A 22,681-nucleotide genomic window follows, 5' to 3' on the forward strand; every position below is an offset into this window, starting at 1 on the left:
ATTCAGTGGTCTGCAAGTTCCTCCCCGTTGCAACATTCTGACCCCACAGTCCAGGGTTCCCCAGCAGAGCTAAGAGGGTGGCCTTGAGGACACCTGCCAGCCTGTCCCCAGATGCCCACTCTGGCCCCCAGTCACATTCTTTCTGTGACTCTCACACTCCAAAGACCTTTCCTGCCCCAACTGCTTATAACTATACATACACATGGTTGTTTTTTCCCCTCTCTTTTGAGGAAATACTTCATATATTTTTTGTTTGTTTGTTTCAAAAATTGTGTGGAAATTAACATTTGTTGTCTTGGGATGGTGTGAGGCACAGAACAAGAACATCATTTCATTTCCTCATGATCTTCTGTCTCCTGGCGGGACACCCCGCCCCTCTCCTTTGGCTTATAGGGGGGCGTTTAGACAGGACCTAGTGATCACCAAGTCTACTTATGACAGGTGTTGGGTAAAAGTTTGCCATGTGAATAAATGAATGTATTCATCCTTAAGGTCCCCTCATTTTCCCCTAGAGTAGCCCAGAGCCTCATTTCAACCTGATAGCCTCAGTGCAGACTGTGATGTGCCCCGTTGAAGCCCCAGCTGGCATGCAGGGCAGTGGGCTCAAAGTGAGGGGCGAGAAGGGGGTATTAAATCTTTATACCTACTTATAAATAATTTATTAAAACTATTCCTGTATTAAGATATTTATACTTATTTTAGCCCTACCCTTTTTGCTTCTTTGCAGATGTGGTTTCTGCAATAATATATTAATACATATACAGCATTTATAATAAAAATATTCACACACATTCATACTCGGGGCGGTGCTCACGATTTTTTATTAATTGAAGCACAGGAGTAAAACTTGGGAGGGTGTTGCTAGGAGAAGCAGCTTTGCCACCTCCTGCTTTCCAGGAATGGAGGAGGAGTTCCCTAGCAAAGGCGTGGAGACGGCTGGGGATTTGTTCATTCTGCAGTGAGTGTTGAGATAGCAGCTGAAGCAGCAATTGAAAACGAATGAACGAGCTTGGGATTTATTTTCCTCTTGTGGGAAGACATGAGGAAATGGATAAAGCAGAGGACAAAGGCTGGCCCAGCAGCTTTGGTGACTTTAGTTTTAGGGCATTTCTTTCTACAGTTCCAAAATGTTTGAAAGGAGACTAACAGCAGTTGTGTTTTGGCCTCAAAAGTTTTCTGCAGGACCCCCCACGCCCTGCCAGGGACACGAATGAGTGCCAGCATCTGAGCGCCTGTGACTCGGGTCCCGCAGCCCCTATGCTGCCCGCCCCAGGCCCTCTGGCTGCCGCCTGGTGCTGTGGACACCTGGTTAATAAAAGAGGGAGCATTTGGGGTACAATAAGAAAAGCTGTAGTAGAACCCCACCATGTTCCTCAGGTTTAAAAAGGGGACTGTTCTCAAGAGAGAGCAAGGGAACAGTAGATGAGATAAACGGCTCACATAGCATTTTATTTTCTTGCCTACTTTAATGCCTACCATGGGCCAGGCATTGTCCAGAGTCCTAAACACAGGAACTCAGTTATTCTTCACAATAGCCTTAGTGCGTACAGGCATTCACCATTTTACAGATGAGCAGTTTGAAGCTCAGAGAGGTAGCGGCACTTGCCTTGGCTCACAGTGCTCTGAGCCCCAGCTGCGCTCCCTCCCGGCCTCTGCAGACTTGTGGAGGTGGGGGCTGGAGTGTGCTTTGCTCCTTCTTTGAGCTTAAAGCTGATGGGGCCTGTCTGGTCCTGGAGTCTCTCTTGTGTTTTTTCCAGTAGGGATTCCCAACCCTTTTGGAATTATCTCGTTTGGTTTCACAAAAGGCCCTTCTAAAGATAATCTTATTTTATATGGAATATGTCTATGTAATATGATTACAAAGATGGCATTGCTTACACTGCCTTGCATGTTTTCAGCTCGTACTCTATGGAAGTCCTCCTATCCCAGGTATTCTGTACACACTCATTCTGATCCTTAAATTCAACCTGCAAGGAACAGACTTGTGCCCATTTCATGAAAGAGAAAATAAAAGCCAAGCGGCTTGTCCTTCAGCTGATGAAAGCAGAGGCATGAGCCCAGGTCTGTGCTGATGTTCTCTGTTAGAGAACAAAATTAAGTATAAACAAAAGTCCATCTTGTTGCAGCCGAGGGAGATGACTAGTTTCACCCAAGGATTTGATTGTAGCTGCTGAGTGGTGTGTGTCCCACCTTGCCTGGGACAGTCCCAGCTTACACCTGTCGGCCCACACTACCTTTCCGTCTCAGAAGTGTTCCAACTTGCAGGGTGAGCTGCGTGGCCCCTGCCTGCCCTGCCTGGGGCTGGATACCACGCGCCTTCCCTAGAGACGGAGACGGTGTAGGCAGCTTCAGCCCCTCGGCCTGATCGCTTTTGATCCAGTGGAGTTTTGAAGTTTTCTCTTCTGTTGGGCTTCATTAAGCTCCCAGTTGGTCTGAGGTGCCCCACCCTCCCCCATTCTAAATGTTTCGTGGTTCTTGGTATTGAGGTTAACAAATTAGCCCAATTAGATGGATAAATTAGTCATTCTAACTTTCTGAAGTCCTGCTGGAGGAGCTTTGCGAAATAGCATTTATAGTTTTCTAACAAGCAAGTTAAAGGACGCCAGCATGTGGCATTTGTTTAAGAGTAAAATGTCTTAAACAATGCCCTACTTAAAAACAGATTTCAAGATTTGCTCCAGGACAGACCCTGAGCAACGTGGCAGAGTGGCACCCCTGTGTCTCCTGGTACAAGCATTTCCAAACCGGCTGTCTTGATTTAGGGAGCTATGGCCAAGTACGGCGGAATTTACTGAAACCCACATTTAACTCCAAAGCTTCATGTTTGCCAAATTGTTTTTTCTGCACCACCCAAGAATTTCTAACAGACTTCAAAACAGACTGCTTTGAATTCCGTCTCAGTATTAAATGGTGAAGAGCCAGCAACTCAAAGGAGATTAAAAAGGAACCCCTCAGAAGAGCTTGGCACTGGGGGCTGGGAAGCAATGGGGGAAAAGCACACTGTCCCTTAATGGCTAATTCAGAATGCATAAGCGTTTTAACCTCACTAGGGCTCAGGTGCTTGTGTGTATAAAAGTGACAGTAATCCCCACCTCACAGGGTTACTGGAGGATTAAATGAGATAATGCATATAATGTGCCTGAAACATAATAGGCACTCAATAAACTTCAGGTCCCTTCCTTCCTTCCTGGCTCCTTTCAACTTTTAGCCTCAGATGCCGGCGTCCCTGTTCCTGGCTCAACTGGCTCTTCAAACAATCTTATTAATGCCTATTAAAATGAAACCCAATAAAAGTGCCAATATTTGGTGTTGAAATAATTGATGTAGCAGAGTAAGCCCCTGAAGCACCCAGGCAGGCCCCTGGTACAATTTAGCCTCACACCTGGGGGATGAATTTCACAACTGTAATTGCTACCATATAATTCTTATTAATGTTGTGCTATAATTCCTATTTATTCCACGGGGCTTGTAAATGCATTAGGACTTGTCAACATATTATTTTACACTGTTTATGATCTGTAGAATTACGTCCTTCAGGGTTGTATTGTGCAAAAGCTCCAAATAAATGGCTTTGGGCCTCATTAAAAAAGAGCGAAGCGAGGCTGCCTGTTGAAGTGGTTCTCCATCCCTGCTGTCTTGCACAGAAGTCAGTAGAGTCTATTTCAATTCGATTCTTAGCAGAGCTCTTCACCCTTAGGAATATAAGAGAATCCCTGCTTCCTGTCTGAGCTGCGTGACGGCGATGGGCCAGCCCTAGCAGGAAGCGTCGCATGAGCTGAAGGGCAGACGCAGTGCCTGGGACTGCGTGTGTAGAGGATCGCTTCGTCTTCCAGGACGAGTCGCTGCTGGCGATTTACCCTCAGAGCTCCTGGCCTTCTGTGCCTCTTGCTCCCTAGCCTGAGGGTAACCCTCTTTTAGTTCCAAATTTCCCAGCTCAAATCTATGAAGAAAAACACCTGAAATTCATTCCTACTGGAAATGCCTAAGAAGTCCAAAACGTAACCCCTGACCCTGGAGATTTTTGCATTTACTAGGCCAGTAAAGCATAAAGCTAAGGGGACAGGGTTCTGCTCATTTGGGAGTGTCAGGCACTAGTGTGGGGAGTGTGGGGAGTGTGAGGAGTCTGTCATCGTTGCTTATTTTTGGTTTTGGCCCCAGAGCGAGTCTTCCCTGTGCCTTCGCAGCCACAGGCTGGGCTGCCGTAGAACCGAGTTAATGTTCTTGCTCCGCCAACTCCTAGCCATGAATTGCTGGGAAGCCCTTGCCCTGGTCTCTTAGGTGGGAACGCAGGGCTCTTGCTCCCAGGGTTGTAAGGGAATAGTCGTGTTTGCAGTCACTTGGTGCCGCGAGTGCCCTCTCCTTGGGCCATCAGCGCTGCGCTGCCACTGCCACGTCTCCTGTCCTGGGAGTGGCCGGGTGAACCTGTGGGGAGATGAGTGCTCCTGACAGTCCTTGCCCTTCTCTTGTCCCGCAGGCAGTGAGTATGACGAGGAGGAGGTGGACTATGAGGAGTCGGACAGCGATGAGTCCTGGACCACAGAGAGTGCCATCAGCTCCGAAGCCATCCTCAGCTCCATGTGCATGAATGGAGGGGAAGAGAAGCCTTTTGCCTGCCCAGTTCCTGGATGTAAAAAGAGATACAAGGTAACAGAGGTGCTGCGTGCTTGGCATAACCACATGGAAACAGGGCAAGCTTCATGGAAGGCAGCCGCCCTTTCTTGATTTTAAAGCAAGTGTGTGGGCTGGGGGGAGACACTCCCCTCTCCTGCATTAGAGTGCGTGGGCCTCACCGCTGCGTGCACACAGGTGCCCTCAGGGCAGTGCTCACCCGCCACCGCTGGCTGCCGCCGGGGCTTTCCCCTCTGCTCACCTACTTGGGATCCTGGCGGTCAAGAGAGATCTTTTGTAGGAGGATCATGTCTTTGATAGTCTTCAAATTCATGTCATACTGGGGGACCCATCAGAACAGAGTATCAAATACGTCAACCTATTTATTTGCCAAGCACCTTCCCCAATGGATGGCCCTGCAGGTGGCTCACGGGAGACCACTTTGAAGTTGTAAAAGCCCCAGATGGCTCCCAGAGCCATTTGGTGAGTGTGGTAGGGTATTTAGCCTCCAGCTGAGGAAGTTCTTGCTTCCTTCCACCCACTGGCATGAAAGGGGATCAGGAGAAAAAAGGTCTTTGATATTTTTCTCACCAAACCACCCACTTCAACTTCAGCTGCCTGTCTGCTGACCCAGGTCTCTGAGGGCCTGACTGGGTGTCATGGGCAGCTGGGGGTGCTAAATTTTCTAATAAGGAACAGGGACAAAATGAGAAACACCACAACAGTCAAGTATGGGTCTAGAGGGCATTTTAAAAAACAAAATTGCAAACTTCCCCATGAGGTGTTAGCAGCTCTTTCACATCCACCTGTGAGCTAGGAGTAGAAACATCAGAAACATACCTGGCATGCTCGATGGTACGCTGATTCACTCATAGCAGACTGACTCTTTTTTTAAGCTTAAAAGAAAAGATAGCATAAGCACTTATGTTGCCCCTTCTTAAATAGGTCTCTCTGAACACTCATCTATTTCAGTACTTTTCATAGCAGCTGTCGATATAAAAGCATGGCACACAAATGTGCCACAAAGTTAGCATTTCTAGGTTTCACCTACTCTATGTACTGTTACAGTTCCATCATGCAAAGTCCAGATGCTCGTTGTTTAAGCTGAAATGAACTCCCCAGGACGCAGATGTGAGAAGCCTCTGCGGGCTGGCAGAGGAGCGCTGCATTTGGGTCAGAACAGGCCTCAGGACGCATCTGTACATTCTGTGTCAGAGGCATGGAGTTGGGAGAGGAGGGAAGGGCTGCTCAGGGGTTACCTTGGGATACAAAACATCCACAGGATTGTTGGACAAGCCCATTTTTCCAGAGGGCAGCGCTTCATTGCAGAAAGAGACTTTTTCCTCCTTTCTTGCTCTCTACAGAGAAGGCCGTGACTGGCCCCTGGGGCCGGTTCCCACCGCATCTCACCGCAGCTGTTCCTCCCCACCACTGCCGTCCTGCTGCCTGCTCTCCAGGGCCGAGCACCCGGCCGGGGGTGTCTTCCACATCGGCCATGTTAAAAGCGGGAGCCAAGTAATGACCTGTACTCAGGCTGACCCGCCAAAACACAAAGGAAATACAAGCTACGCCCTGAGTTCTGGGCAGCGGGTGCAGGGGAAGCATCCCCTCTCTCCCACCTCTAGCTCCATCCCCTTTTCTTGTTCGCATCCTTTCCTTCTTGTCATTTCTGTTTTGTCATTCTTTTACTTTTCCTCTGCTTGGGTTTCTGGCCGTTTCCCCCTTCCGTTGTCTGTGTCTGGGTTGGTGGGGGCTTTTCTGAGTGTTCTCTCTCCACCACTGAGAATTCAATGAGCCTTGGGCTGAAGGGGCTGCCGACTCCAGCCCCGTTGACTGGCAGGTGACGTGGGCGGCAGTTGGTGGTCCTGATCCCGCGAGGGAAGTGTGAGTTTCCTTTTCTGGGCCAGAATGCAGGTCATGATACGCAGGGCCATAGCAGGCTTGTGACCTCACCTCTGACCAGGCACTGGAGATGAGCCACTCCTACATCCCAAGCTGGCGGCTCTTTCTGCCCCGAAGTTGCTGGCTGGAAGGTAGGGCTGTGCTCCAGTGGGATTCGTATTTCATCTTCTTCACTACATCATTGCTGGCCTGGGTACTGGAGAGAAGAGGGTGGGATGAGCTGGGTACTGTGGACTCGGGCAGAATGCAGAAGTGCTGCCACCTCATTTGTTCCCAAGGCAAGTCAGACTTTTCTTACTCCCTGCTTGCTGCTGGCAGCAGTCTCTGCCAGCCAAGTCTCCTGGACACTGACTCAGGATCAGCAGTCGTCGCCATTTCATTGGCATTTACAGAGCAGACAGAATGAGGTACTGAACTCCCAGACCTCATGCCGAGCGGGGAATGGGAGAAGGACCCCGCAGTAAAGCCAGGTCTCCACATTTCCTTCCCATGTTAACTCCTTAGCCTAGGATGCTCCCTGCCCTCTGTAGAAGAAAAAAACAATGTTTCCGTCTATCATCCTAAGTTCTAGTTGCAACATCTTCTCTGTAACAACAGAGAGAGTAACAAGAGAAAAACAGTTTATCAACATGTGTATTTCATATACACATGGGAGACAAGACACCCAGGGAATGGGCGGTTCTCACAGCTTATACAGCGTCTTCAACAAAGAACAGTTAAGTACATTTTTAGAGAAGTAACAAAGGAAAAGGGCTTTGAGTCTCTGGGAGCAGCAGCTTGTGGAAGGAAAAAAGAAAAACAAAAGCAGACAAGAGTCCTGTTAGTGTATTAGCTTGTTCATGTAGATTCCTCCAGTACCATCTCCAGGCCAGTAAGAGTCTGAAGTCTTCTGCGTTGGTTAACCTTCGATCTCCCTGGAAGAAGTGGGGGTGGCCTTCCCTTTGTCTTTGTAAATTTGTGTCCTGTTTTTAGGCACACAGAGGGAGAGCAGGGACTCCTTCCTGCATCTGCTGCTGCTTAACTGCCTTCAGCTAAACAGTCCTTAGGGCAAAGACGCATATTCCGGTCCCCCGTCCCTTCCTCTCTCCCTCAGTATCTCTCATTTTAATTCCGCTCCTTTCTCCAGCACAGCTCCAGCGCCACCACCTTTGGGAGCCCTCACCAACCTCCCAGACCGACTCCCCTCTCCGCCTCTCGTAGGTCAAGTTCTCATCCTCCCCACATGCTCTTTCTACATTGAGGCACCATCTCTCTTACTGCTCCCAAAACCCTCAGAGCTCACTGTCCCTCCTCAGCACCCAGCACAGGTCTCAGATGTGACAGGTGCTCTGAGGGCAAAGGAATCAAGGCGTAGCCCATGGGAACAGGGAAGTGTGGGCTCCCCACTGAGCCCCGGAGCCCCAAAGCCGTGGGAGGATTATTTCCTTTGTATCCTTCCCAGAGGCGTTCCAGGCCACAACCACTGAGCCCACCACTCTTGCCCTGCTCACGCTTGCCTGAATTCAGGGAACAGAGACGACTTCCCTTCCTTATAATGCAGATAGGTTTAAAAGATGGGTTGAAGTGCTTTGAGGTTTTATCCCTTTGATAATTTTTATGTTAGAATGGCAAAGATTAAAGGCACTTTAAAGTTTTTTTGTTTTGTTTTTTAAGAAATGTAAAACAACAATACCCCGCCCCCCAAAGTTCCTCTGGAGTCCTCTGCATGGTGACAGTTTCATCAACAGAGACAGACCCAGATAGTGTCCCGTTTTCAAACACTGAGAAACACTTAATGATGAGGGAGTGCTCACAAAGTAACATTAAGTGGAAAAAAGGTATTGAGAGAGAGATTATTAACTCAACTCAATTATGTAAATCAAGATATAATTAACTCAAATATTAACAGTGATAGTATCTGTTCTTTTTTATGCTCTTCTGTGTTTTCTGAATTTCTGCAATTGTCTAACTGAACATATTACTTAAATGACTGAGGGAAGAGGCAATTCTTTTTTCCTAAAGACCCCACCCAACTTGCTAGACACCCTGTGTGCTGGTGTGCAGTGGCCAGTAGGGAACTGCGTGCGCCTCAGCCCTCCTGCTTTCTGCGGCTGGTGGGGTGTCCACATTGCTGCAAGTGGTTTCACTTTTAACCCCCACCATTACCACTACTACCATCCCCAGTTTGTTTTCTTACTCTTCTTCCTCATCAAATCCCCAAGCAACTTCATCTTCTCCATTGTGCACAACATCCAGGCCCCTGGGAAACTGACCACTGGGCTTATCTAGGTCAAGTGTCATGTTGTACACATGAAGGTCTGAGTACTGACAACAAAGATCCCATCCAGGTAAGGACAGGATGGCCCAGCTTGGCATCTGGACTTTAGGCTTCATGATTTGATTTGGAGTAGACTTTTAGAAAAGCCTCTAAATCGCCTGCTGTCTATTGACTGGCCTAATTCCATCAGAGGGGACAAGTAGTTCCTAATGGTAGAACCCCCACCTAAGTCCTCCTTTCTACCTCCTACCTTCCCACTTTCTTCCCTTACTAGCTTGATGTCAGAGCATCATTGTAACTCACAGACAGTTTTCTCCAGACTATTATCCCAATCCTTCTTCCCAACTGGTAAGATTTTTCAAAGACCACCAGCTGGTTGTTGTAATTAACGAGTACCTAGCACGTTAGGAGACTACATGAGGAAATATGGACTATGGAATCGGACATCCCTGGGTTCCTATTCCAATTCTGTAATTTACGAGCCATGTGATCTTGGCCAAGTCACTCACCTCCTCTAAGAGTCAGTTCTTTCATCCAGAACATGAGTATTAAATAAGGCAATTGACATCAAGTACCCAGTATGATAAGCTCTTAATAAACGTTAGCAACCTTCCTTGCCCTTTTAAGCTTGATTCCATTTTTTTCAAAGACCAAAGAATTTCAGCAATTTCAGCATTTCAGGTTTCCAGCCATTATTTATTTTTTTACTACTATTTTTGAAAGATCAAATTTGTTTCAGGACTGATGCAATAAGAAACTTTGGTGGATCTTTTCAGAGCTCCTCTGGTCTTGTAAAGAGGATGTTCCTGCGGCCTCTAACTGAATGGCTGGATGGAGGAAATGTCTTAAGAGAGTCTTACCTGACCTTGTACTAACATTTGTGATAAAGGCAACCCACTCACACTTCTCAACATTTTTAATCACAGCAGCAAAGACAAAGGAGTGATGGCACAGCAGGTTCTTTGACCAACCCTGGAAATACCTTATGTTTCTAAATGTGCTTCCTGATTTTTCCATAAAGCTGATGTGTGTGTAGTGTTGGCTATTTTCCTCGTAGTCTCATGCCAGACACACAACATAATGTTTACATTCAAGCTGGGAACGGGCCACAGCGCCTGCTGGAATCCCCTCAGCCCTGGCTTGTCCTTCTCTTGATGAACGACAGATCTGACTTCACGTTGGACTGGCTTCTCTGGTTTTAGCAATTTCTGGTCTTAAATCTTTTTTTTAGCCTAATTAGTTATTAAAAAACCTCAGCTCTCAATGGAATGGCTAAGCCCTGACACCATTAAGAGTTGCTCTGCCTTTTTGTTTCTTGGTTAATGCTTTTCTGTTTTTGGTTTCCTCTATTTTCTGACAAGGTTTGAATGGTTCTGGGGCACAGAGGTAGCTGGATCACTAATGATCTGTTCTGCATCAAGTTCCCCATGAAAACAAGGACATGAAATGTTTTAGTAGCCCTTCATCCGCAGAAAAGGACCCTGATAGGTGCTCAATATTCGTTGAGCTATAAATGGGATATTACTAAGCAGGCAGGTGCACATCTCTAGCATTTGTAACCCAGGACACTTTCTACCATATTAAAGTTGGAAGTCTTTTTCTAATGGCCATAAAACTAATATTCATTCTCTTTCTGTCTCTCTCACACACAATACATGGCTTAAAACAATGATCTTTTACAGTTCTCTGGGCTGCCTGGCTCAACAAGGTGGTTCTCACCTGGGGTCTCTCACGCAGTTGCTCTAAGACACCAGCTGGGGCTAGAATCATCTGAAGGCTCACTTGGGCGCGATACACACGTTGGCCTCTTCACTCATGTGCCTGGGCCTCGGAGGGGATGGAACCGCCAGGGACTGGCAGGACATATCTACCCATCAAACATCTCAGTGGGTCTGATTCTGCCACTGCCACTACCCTCCCCTTTCCTGCCCCAGCAGGCTCTGAAACCCCCAACATGCCTCTTAACAAGACTGAAGAACTTATGTTTGAAAGGATTGATGCTGGAAGGACAAGGCTGGAGACAAGGTACAGAAGGCCTGGAGCCAGGTGTTCAGAGCAGACTGTTTGTCCTGCTTCAAATCACTGGACAACCTTCAGACTCTGAGCCAACTGCTACTTGGCACCCCTGGGTTCAACAAAGTCCAGCAGAGTTCTCTTCCAAGGACTTTTTAAAAACATTAACGTGCATTGCACATCTCTAATGTGGTAGTAATAACCACCATTTATATTTATATTTATATTTATATTTAGTAGCAACCCTTCTTCCATTACTAGTGAGACATGAACTTGGGAAGTGCTGTTGTAACTTCATTCACTCACAGAGACTTACTGAGCATCTACAATGTGCCAGGCACCGTGCTAGGTATTCATGAGACGACAGCAGGGAGCTGTTTTCTGGGAGCTCTTTAAAGGCATCCCATGAAGAGTGAGAACAGTATTGTGTTGGAATCCTTTAGCTGGGCAAGGGACTGGGCCTAGCAGGACTGGATTTAGGTAGTATTTTAGGAAACAGCTCACTCTCCTAAAATCTGTGCTTTTTGTTTTAGGCTGTCTTCTGTGTTCCCTTACTCTCTAATCTGGCAATTGCTAACTTGGAAATTAAGACCTATGCTCAAATACCACACCTCTGCCATCCCTTCTTAAATCTTCCACCAGTTACTTACTACCCTTGAGCCTATTTCCTCACCATTTAATTGGGATGAGGATTACTGGTTGTTAAAACTGTAGAGAGTGACTCTAAGAATGGAGTCTTACATAGAATATGCTGGTGAGCTAGCAAAACCGATTGATAGAAATTCAGAAAGCATTTTGATAACTTTAGTATCCAGATGCTAAGAAGTCCAATCTTAGTGACTAACATTATATAAATAACCTTAAATTTTTAAAGTTCATTGTATGTTTGGAATGTAATACTTAAGGTAAGGCCCAGTCTGACCACAGGTGCTTATTAAACATATACAATTGTACAGTGGGGCAACACAATTTGGGCAACAAGTAGCTCCCACAGTGGCATCAGAGATACTGGCTTAGGGCAGAGCGGAACATTGACAAAAACTCTGGTTAAGGCATGGTAGGGAACTGTTAACACAGTTGTCTAGAAGCAAGATGTAAATTGAGTTTTCAAATCAAAGATTTCTATACGTCAAACTTTGAGATGTGCCCTAATGTTTTTTTTCTTTAGAAAGATATTTTGTTGGACATGCTGAAGACATTTGTATAGGATTGTTCACTGTTAACTTTATTTAGAGTGGAAAAGATTCAGAGGATTTTCTTTATACAGTCTAAGTCCTAAATATATATTTTATATAAAATTGGAAGAAATCAGTAATTTCATTTTCAGAGTAATTGAGGCACATCTGAAATTTGGAGTCAGCTGTGTGTGTGGCCATCCGTACAGCCCATGATTGACACACCAGAATGTCCCTAAGGGTCCCAACTGGAGGTCCTTGCAAAAGACTACACTCTAAACAGCTGCCATCCAGGAACTGCAGTCCAGACCCAAACTAAGGTTTCCCAAGTTTGACAGGCATTCTGTGAATCCATCTAATAAGAAATATTTTCGTCTTCTCCACAGAATGTGAATGGCATAAAATATCACGCTAAGAATGGTCACAGAACACAGATTCGTGTCCGCAAACCATTCAAATGTCGCTGTGGGAAGAGTTACAAGACAGCTCAGGGCCTGCGGCACCACACAATCAATTTCCATCCCCCGGTGTCGGCTGAGATCATCAGGAAGATGCAGCAATAACATGCTGGTCATAACTGTGCCAAGAAATCCTCACCAGCAGTTGCTGATTTTGAAAACAGCCACCTTTTTTCAGGGGAAGCATTCAGCAACCCTTTAAAGAAAAAGAATTAAATGCATGCTTTAAATTTTTTCTGTAATTTTGGAATGATGTATCTTTGTAGAGTTAATGATTTTGTACATTTGCACATGTAATCATCATACCCATTTTCATTACTTTGATATAAGGTGCTAAACAAAACAAGCTCTAGGTTCTTCAGCACATTTCCCCCAAAACAAAATAAAATTGAGGGCATGTTGCATATTGTAGAATTGTATTGCAGTGGTATCAACTGGGGGGAGGAGGGGCTGGCACTGAGATGTTTTTTCAAGATTGTAATGTGATTGAAGTTTTCAACACATCAACTCACATATGTTCAAAACCAAAATAATACCTTCATTATCAAACTGGTTACCATGCCTTACATAATGGAGTTAGTATTTGTGAGTAGAAAGACTTTAGGTAATGGAAATATAAATAAGAAAGAATGTTTAACATAATATGCTAAAAATATTTTCATATTTAAATAACATACATAAAAGGTGTGCTTTCTGTGTTTTATATTATCTTGCAAATCCTTTTGCCCTTTAAAAAGCTGAAAATCTTGCCATCTGACTTACTAGTCATTTTAGTGTTATAAATGGCATTTTGTACAAAATAGTCTATTCAGTTCATTCATTCATTTAATACACATTCATTGAGTGCCTGCTGGATACAAGGGATTCAATTTATGCCTATTGATATCTGCGGACCAAGATACCCACTTAGTGAAATACTTTTCCCTGAAATCTGTTAGGAAACACTTTGAAATACTTAAGTGCAAATTTTGTGTGTGTGAAATTTAGTTATATCTTCATCTTCAGATGAAGTTTTAAAGCACTTTGTAGTTCTCTATTGCCAACAATTTAATGTTTATGTGTTGCCAATTCTTGCAACCACTGCCCTACCAAACCTGTGGGTTGCAAATCAGAACTAAAATTCTAAGCACGTTTCAAAGAGGAACATTTTTGTTAAGACCCCTGTTGCCTCCTCTTCATGCTCATTTTTGACTTATTTTTAAAAGGCACTTTTCTCATCACATTGTAGAGAGGTCTGCGTTCTCATTGGAAATGTCTGTTTAGCTTTATAAAACACTTTGCTGAAATATGAAAATGAGCCTTATTGACAATTAAGTGCTTCTTGCAGCAGGTGGTCAAAGAAAAGCGTGACTAATGTGACCCGTTAGAGTAACCTACACCTGGACCATTCCTGAAGTTTTTCCTCACCGACAGTACCATCATGCCTTGAGTGTTCTTTTCTCCCAAGTGCTATTCCTTAAACATGAGAGTTTACCAGTTGCCTAATTATGCAATAAAAAATGCTTCAAGATAGCTAACTGCCCATAAAACAAACTCAAATTGCTTATTAAAAAGTTTCCTCCCATGTTCCCATTTGATGAAAAGTCTTACGTAACATATAGCTGGGAAGCAGGGGTCCCTCCTCAATTTTCAAACATTTTGAAAGGATGACAATTCTGTTAGCCAGATGAGTAAACCTCTGTATTCATTAAGTTCTGAATCTCTCATAATGAGGGATTTTAAAGTATTTATAAAGACATTGCCCTCTAAAAATTTCCTCAGATCTGAAGTATGGCCTTGGTCCTGCATATACAGTGTTATCCTATGTTTAAAAGGGTGATCCAGATATGAGACGCAACTAGTTGGTGCATAAGAAGGCCCCACTTGGCTATTTCATATCTACCTACAATCGACCAAAAAAAATTTTTTAGGCCAGCAATTATTATTTAGCTTCGCTCCTTCTAGTGCAAGAAACTGCAGGCTGGATCAGTAGTTCAACAGCTAAACAGTCATAAAATAGTCATTGTGCATGTTACATTTCTTTCAATGATAAATTCCAATTTCTATTTACTTATTCATTGTGACAGTATTACTAAACAGGTAAGGATGGGAATATTTTGTTATACTGTGTATAGTGAATGTATTGTACTGTGTCTGTGAAAACTGTGCTTTAAATTATATTTTCATATGTTTTGTTGGGGACAGAGCACATTAAGTCTGAAAGCAACAGAGGTTTGTTTTAGAACTGAAGGCAATTTAATCAAAATTCCTGTCAAGAAAAGCTGCTTATAAATGTAAATGAAATCACATTGAAAATAAACTGCCTCTGACCCAAAAATAAATATGGCTCTTTATTTCCCTTAGTGTCTATTATGAAAACCAGTATCAAGTTTACCATGGAAATTAATAAATATATCCATTCAGTTCCTCTTTCTAAGGCTGTTCAGCTGATGCACGTAGACTTTATTCCCTTACATTTTTTTGCTTAGATTAGCCTGTATTACTTTTCTATCAATAACAAGCTTGGATTTAAACTATTTTAAAATAAGTTCTAGGCCAGTAAGATCAACAGCGTCTACTATAATATTCAAAGGATACTTTTGGATTAACATGGTCCATAATTATTAACTGCAACAAAAATGCTCCCATTGTTGAACATATTTTACCTAAGTATATTCTGCTCGTCATATAACCTGTCAGGAAGCTGAAACTTGGAGTCTCCAAAGCTATTGCTTCCTAGGACTGCTGTGTCCTAACAGCTGGCATACGAATGCCTAATACTGGTTTGCCCTAGACTCAAACTTTTTAAAGGATTCTAACAATATACAAACTCTGCTTCCACAAACAAATACAAGTGACATATGCTGCAGTTCACATATAGCAACCCAAAATGCCCCCAAGTCTAAATATTACATTAACATCTTCAATAGCTTAGTTTGCTCAGAACAAATGTAAACTATTTTGATAACTACAAAAGCAGCAAAATCAAAAGCTGGTACTTTAAATTATTCACATGCACATTATAAAAGGGAAAGGGAATACAGTTCAGAAGAATTTTAAAGGCCCAAACCAAAAAAAGATGTTCAAGATGCTAGATTGAAAAACTCACAAATAAATGTGACAACAATGAAATTACAGATCTTGGAAAATGTGTCCTCGTTCTTTAATGTTAGTGAGAGTTCTATACAGCAGAGACGTAACTGAAGGAACACATTACTTTTATTTGGGTTGATGCATTGTACTTTTAATCACTGAGAATATTTCAAATTTATATTCTCATCAGGAAAATGTAAAAAAGATACTGATATATATTCTGTGACTTTATGCCATAAACACCCTTGTTATGAGATCATTTAATAGGAAAACAATATTGACATCTCTTGTTCCATTTTCCCATTAGATATATACATACAACTTTAAGATAGTTTAAAAATAATCATTCAGGTTATTCTAAAATTTTGTCATAAAATTAGCAAAATATGCCTTCTGTTAATTGCTAAAACCAACATTTCACATATAAAAAGCATGTGATCTCATTCTACATGCAGCTCCATTTCTGGAAATTAAAAACCTATCATTTCATGGGCTAAATTATAGAACTGTCTGTATTTGAAGAACTACTTCACAAGACTGTTATGATAAATGCTTTTTATTACATAATATTTAGTAGTCATGCTCAATCAACAAGGTCAACAGAAACTTGTGAATATTCTGCTAAATAATGTAGCACACTAATACATACACATTTTTCAGTGCAGTAACATTGAAATAATCCTTGTATCCTTTATTCAGACAATTCTGCAAACTAGGGAATAAATAAAGATAAGAACACACAAGAACTTTGTTTTAAAGCAAGTAAGATTAACAGATTAAAATTTATTGATAAATGAAAGACTGACCCTGATCCTAGTAACACCGAACTCAAAGTAGCTCCTGGTCAGAAAGTGCAATAGAGGGTGCATGAAGGCATCACTCTATGGTCTCCTCAGTGGTCTATTTTAGGTGATTTTTTTTTGTTTGTTTTTGTTTTTTTTTTTTACCGCTAAACTGTCTTAACTCATAATAAAAAGTAACTAGTCAAAATTTAGAACATTCTGATCAAAATGGGTCTGCACATGCCTTTCAAACACCTGCTGGTCATAGTCAGGAGGGAACTGCTCGCTGCACATCGGGCACACCTTCCAGTGACTTTCAACATGTTCTTCAAATTTGCTCTGATCGTAGTTGGGAGGAAACATTAACTCACAGAGGGGACACTTCTTGTGAACATCAAAGCTTAAAGAGAAAAATGAAAAAATTACATATTTCTAATAAATGTAGAACAACAGTAACTTGTCCATATATGACAAGGTTCCATTTATCTAGTTAGCTGATATTCATACTAAACAACCTACCTTACAAGTCTTTACTCCAGAAACCTTTCTCTGCTTCTAAATGCTTGCTGTAGACAATTGTGTAACCCATTTATAGAGCCTCTAAATTTAGTTTTACAATTAGATTAACAAAACCTTTTTTTCCCCTTAAAACCTTCCAAATCCAATCACAATTATGTGAAATTATTAGTACCAAGAATTCTTCCACGTTTAACAGAAAATGCCTTTTGTAAGACTGTAAGGATAAATACAACTCATAACTTCCCACCAGTGCATTTGGTTTAATAGCTAAAAGTTTTTATGGCACTGGTTCTCAAATGATTGCATGCATCAGAATCAGTCAGAGGACACGTTAAAACACAGATTGCTGGGCCTATGCCCAGTGTTGGTGTTTCTGGTTCAGCTAGGCCAGGCCCTACATATGTGCATTTCTAATGAGTTCCCAAGGACCACCTTTGAGAACCATTGGCCTAAATTCACCCAAATTATACAAAGGAAAGAAAAATCTACCTGGAATCAAAGCAAAAGCCTGTCCCATGCCCACGTAAGTGTTGACTTGGAGGATCAGGAGCAGTAGGCACATTCTCATCTTCCTAGGGGAAAAATAATTTTGGAACTTTTAAGGAAAGTAAAACCAAATATAAATTCCTTAATTCAATCAAGCACATACTGACTGTATAAAAGAAGATTACACTTCAGGAAATTTTCTCTCTGTTATCATTTAATTAGACTTTCAAATAAACATGTTTGAAACTCTGCAGAGTATTTCACTATGGACTAAGTGTGGTGTTCTTGAAATAAAAAGCAGTATTCAGAGGAATAGAGACATACCATTTACCATACCTGTGTGTGTAAATGAAGCTGAGAACAGTAGACCTTTTCAAACCTATATACATAGGTAACTTTTACTGACTTTATCTTTCTGCAGACTGGGTGGTCACTTTTTTTTTTTTTTTTGAGATGGAGTCGTCACTGTGTCACCCAGGCTGGAGTGCAGTAGCACGATCTCTGCTCACTGCAACCCCTGCCTCTTGGGTTCAAGCAATTCTCATGCCTCAGCCTCCTGAGTAGCTGGGATTACAGGTGTGCACCACCAGGCCCAGCTAATTTTTTATTAGAGACAGGGTTTCACCATGTTGGCCAGGCTGATCTCAAACTCCTGGCCTCAAGTGATCCGCCCTCCTCGGTCTCTCAAAGTGCCGGGATTTCAGGCATGAGCCACCGCGCTCGGCCCTACTTTCAATATTGTCAGACGGCATTACTGTCTCAAATGTTCTCATTTAATAACTGTAAGCTTAATTTACAAGAAGGACAGTCTCTTTGACAAGATACATCCATTGCATGATATACAGAAATCGTAATGAAAAACTAATAGAGTATGTGTGAGTTTGTATATGTATATTCTTGGGAACACACAGCAGCAAATCCAACTGGATTAACACATGTTAAAGCAAAGCAATGCACTCAACTACAAGCCTCAAAACTCTGCTGTAGAGGAACAAAATCCAAAATTAAATATTTCAGAGGTTGTCAAGTGAGACTTCTAAAAATGTGCGCATCTAGTTTTAATCAGAAAGAAAACACTGATTTGGATTCCCATGGCTGCATCCCAGCAGTCAGTTTTTAGAGATCTGTACGTGCTACATCAACAGCCAAACACACAGGCTCATTTAACACTCAAATAAGGCACATCATCTAAATTGCCTATTTCCTTTTTATATCTCAACAGCTGTTAGTTGCTCCATGTCATGAACTAACAGCATATCCCCAAGTGTAGCCGGCCCTGATGAAGTCTTTATGTTACTAGGTAGGCATGCTTGCCCCAGAGCTGCTATTAATGGGTCAGTTAAGTCTGTTATGGGAAGGAGCACCAAAAAAGTATATATGGTGTGAAGTGCAAAGTGAACAAACAAAAGACAAAATGAGTATTTCTGGTACTTGACTATCCTTCTGACAATATTCCCCTCTTGAAAAGTAAAAGAAGAGGTAAAATACTTTTGTTTATCTATGAGTCCCATAGGATATAACTGAGCAAAAGGAAAACAGGACAGATAACCTAATGGGGGATTAAATTGGGAGATAAAACAGGAATCCTTTATATACTTCAAAAATTCAATCAAGTAACTAAAATCCAGATAGTTTTTTTTGTTTTTTTTTTTTTTTGAGACGGAGTCTCCCTCAGTCGCCCAGGCTGGAGTGCAGTGGCGCGATCTCGGCTCACCGCAAGCTCCGCCTCCCGGGTTCACGCCATTCTCCTGCCTCAGCCTCCTGAGCAGCTGGGACTACAGGCGCCCGCCGCCACGCCCAGCTAATTTTTCGCATTTTTTTTTTTTTAGTAGAGACGGGGTTTCACTGTGTTAGCCAGGATGGTCTCGATCTCCTGACCTCGTGATCCGCCTGCCTCGGCCCCCAAAGTGCTGGGATTACAGGCGTGAGCCACCGTGCCCGGCCCCAGATAGCTCTTAAGTCTGTAGATACAAACAAGGAAGATGAGAAAGTAGTTGAATCTGCTGACAGTGAATTCTGATTCTGTGCCAGGTTACTCTAGCTCCCAGATTTAGGCCTCCCAGCAACAATCTCTGAAACACTGAGTATGCTTAAATAACTACAAATCAGTGATAAGGAACAAAAGTTTCTCACTCATCTTTGAAAAACAAAAATCCAAAATTATGAAATGTTGAAGAAAATAATGGGAAAAGATAAAACGGGGCAGGTCTTGATATATTTTTTAGAATTTTTAATGACAAATATTTAAGATAGAACACAATTTTCCAAAGGCCAAAAATGTAATGGAACCAAAAATCTCATAACCTTCTTTTCCTGTTTTATAATAGCTAACAGCCTACACCAATTTACTGCTTCCATGAATCAGCTAACAGTAGAGTTTGTAGCTAGGTTTCAGATTCAGACAACCTGTCAGACATGTTAACCCTGCTCGTTAAATACCTGGAGGGGAAAAAAAGTAGAAGTAATTTATACTTTCTAAGTCATGTATAATTTGGCAATGATAACTCGATTATTCTGTTATCTTCTACCACCTATTACCTAATAAAAGGGGAGAGGGGTTCAAGAGTATAATTCTACATGTTATAATGAGAAACAATAAGTTCTCATGAAATAAAACATGAACCATCTACTCAGAACATAGGCTGAAATCAGAGAGTATGCAGTAAGCACTCTTAAGAAGCCAATACATATAATAACGTTTCTCATGATATTGACAGGCAAAATGATGAGTGAAATCTTTACCAGTGAACAAACAAAAGACAAAATGAGTATTTCTGGTACTTGACTATCCTTCTGACAATATTCCCCTCTTGAAAAGTAAAAGAAGAGGTAAAATACTTTTGTTTATCTATGAGTCCCATAGGATATAACTGAGCAAAAGGAAAACAGGACAGATAACCTAATGGGGGATTAAATTGGGAGATAAAACAGGAATCCTTTATATACTTCAAAAATTCAATCAAGTAACTAAAATCCAGATAGTTTTTTTTGTTTTTTTTTTTTTTTGAGACGGAGTCTCCCTCAGTCGCCCAGGCTGGAGTGCAGTGGCGCGATCTCGGCTCACCGCAAGCTCCGCCTCCCGGGTTCACGCCATTCTCCTGCCTCAGCCTCCTGAGCAGCTGGGACTACAGGCGCCCGCCGCCACGCCCAGCTAATTTTTCGCTTTTTTTTTTTTTAGTAGAGACGGGGTTTCACTGTGTTAGCCAGGATGGTCTCGATCTCCTGACCTCGTGATCCGCCCGTCTTGGCCTCCCAAAGTGCTGGGATTACAGGCTTGAGCCACTGCGCCCGGCCGAGAATACATTTATTCTATTTTACTCAACAAGCCTGGTTAGTTTCAGAGCCATAGTAGATTAAAAATAGTTTAATTGGGAAATGAAGCTATTATAAGCAGGCTGACTGGCAGTTTAGGAAAAAAAAAAAGCTATTGGGAAAAAGAGAAAAGCAAGACAAGAACTCGAAATATCCGATGTTAGGCATTTCACTACTGGTAACAGATCACACAGCCTTACTATGCATCTTAAAAGAATATGACACCATGTAACATTGATTTTTTAAATAAACCTTAATCATCAAGGTTATATTAAATGAAAGCCAGAGAATCATGTATTCTGTTTTAGAAATATTTCTACCTCAAATTATTAAATTATCAGTTTCAGCACTGAAACTTACAAACCCAAAGGGTTTAACAGCACATTTTAAAATATCACCACCTAGTCTTTTAGCTAAACTACTAAAATAATCTTGTAAGCAAATTTTATTGAGAATACCATACTGAAATATATTTATGAACAATTCCAAATTTTAAGAAAAACCTTTTCAGAAAACTTTTATTAATATTACTTTAATCCATTTAAAGATCTAAACGTCCTATTGTGTTCATCTACCTTTACACCCATCAGCACAATACTCTTTCCATTACAAACTGGTTTTTAAGCAAAGGAAACAAGCTACGATAAACTGACGCTCAATCTGAAACCCAAAAACTTCTCATTATCTGCTCAGGATATACTCTATACAAAAACATTCTTGTTTTCTTATTAAAAGCATGTGACCACCTTGGACATTTAATAGTAATTTTTTTTCTTTTGAGACAAGGTCTTGCTCTGTCACCCAGACTGGAGTGCAGTGGCACAGTCATGGATCACTGCAGCCACGACCTCCTGGACTCCAGCAATCCTCCCATCTCAGCCTCCCAGGTAGCTAGGACTACCGGAGTGTACCACCACACTCGGCATATTTTTTTAAGAGACAGGATCTCATTATGTTGACCAGGCTGGTTTCCAACTCCTGGGCTCAAGCAATCCTCCCACCTTGACCTCCCCAAAAGTGATGAGATTACAGGCATGAGTCACCTGCCTGGCCTAATGTAAAGGGGGTTATAACCTGTTGGAAAATAAACTAGGGTTAGATCACACTAACTTCAAAGTACAATCATGATCATACATGGTAGTTCCTCAAAAAATTAAAAATAAAATTACCATATTATCCAGCAATTCTACATCAGGGTATACGCCCAAAAGAACTAAAAGCAAGGACTTGAACAGATATGTTCAATCACGAACCCATGTTCACAGCAGCATTATTCACAATAGTCAAAAGGTACAAACAACCCAAATTTCTATTGACATAGGCACAGATAAACAAAACGTGGCATATATCCATATGGTAGAATATTATTTACCCTTATTCAAAAGGAATGAAATTCTGATACACGTTTACAACATGGATGAACCTTGAAGACATTATGCTAAGTGAAATAAGCCATTCGCAAAAAGACAAATACTGTATGATTCCACCTACATAAGGTACCCAGAGTAGTCAAATTCAAATTACTGGTGGTTTTCAGGGGCTGCAGGAAGAGGGAATGGGAATTGTTGTTTAATGGGTAAGGAGTTCAGTTTTGCAAGATGAAGAGTTTCCAGAGATTGGCTGCACAGCAGTAAAGTTAACATTACAGAACTATATGCTTAAAAATGGCTAAGATGGCAAATTTTATATTTATTCTACCACAATAAAAAAAAATGCCATCTATCATAATCAAGTTATGGGAATACATACTCAGGGGTTAATGACTGAGTTATATCATCTGTATTATTAGTATCCAGACTGTGGGACTCTATCTACTCAGCATTTCCCAAACTGTGTTGTAATTCTATCTCTGCTAGGAACTATTAATTGAAATACTTAGTTATCATTCAGGAATTAGTAATGAATATCAAGGAAGAAAGTTTTACCACTTAACAAAACTCTTACTAAGTTGGTAATTATTACTTTAGTTCAAGAGCATTCACACTTTAAGAAATTTATATATTTGCTAAGACCAAAATCAATACATAAGGGAAAAGAGAGTACCCAATGACTCTGGGTAACTTTTATTTAAAATTTTTATTTAAAACTTTTATGGCC

General features: G+C 42.0%; 2 protein-coding genes across 6 annotated transcripts in view; one reads left to right on the top strand and one right to left on the bottom strand.

Moving 5' to 3' along the window:
• The window catches only part of JAZF1 (JAZF zinc finger 1), a 271,472-nt gene extending 256,738 nt beyond the window's left edge, over nucleotides 1-14,734 (top strand). For both annotated transcript variants that reach the window (XM_011972251.1, XM_011972250.1), the window contains exons 4-5: nucleotides 4,475-4,644; nucleotides 12,342-14,734. In XM_011972251.1, coding sequence (XP_011827641.1) covers nucleotides 4,475-4,644; nucleotides 12,342-12,518 — 347 coding nt within the window. In that variant the 3' untranslated portion in view covers nucleotides 12,519-14,734. The remainder of the gene's footprint in view (nucleotides 1-4,474; nucleotides 4,645-12,341) is intronic.
• A 790-nt stretch (nucleotides 14,735-15,524) lies between these two features.
• Nucleotides 15,525-22,681, bottom strand: part of TAX1BP1 (Tax1 (human T-cell leukemia virus type I) binding protein 1) — a 109,008-nt gene continuing 101,851 nt past the window's right edge. For all 4 annotated transcript variants that reach the window (XM_011972246.1, XM_011972249.1, XM_011972247.1 and 1 more), the window contains 2 exons: nucleotides 17,276-17,358; nucleotides 15,525-16,667 (listed from right to left, as the gene is read on the bottom strand). In XM_011972246.1, coding sequence (XP_011827636.1) covers nucleotides 16,466-16,667; nucleotides 17,276-17,358 — 285 coding nt within the window. In that variant the 3' untranslated portion in view covers nucleotides 15,525-16,465. The remainder of the gene's footprint in view (nucleotides 16,668-17,275; nucleotides 17,359-22,681) is intronic.

Source organism: Mandrillus leucophaeus, unplaced genomic scaffold, assembly GCF_000951045.1.
Source record: "Mandrillus leucophaeus isolate KB7577 unplaced genomic scaffold, Mleu.le_1.0 Scaffold128, whole genome shotgun sequence".
Taxonomy (NCBI): Eukaryota; Metazoa; Chordata; class Mammalia; order Primates; family Cercopithecidae; genus Mandrillus; species Mandrillus leucophaeus.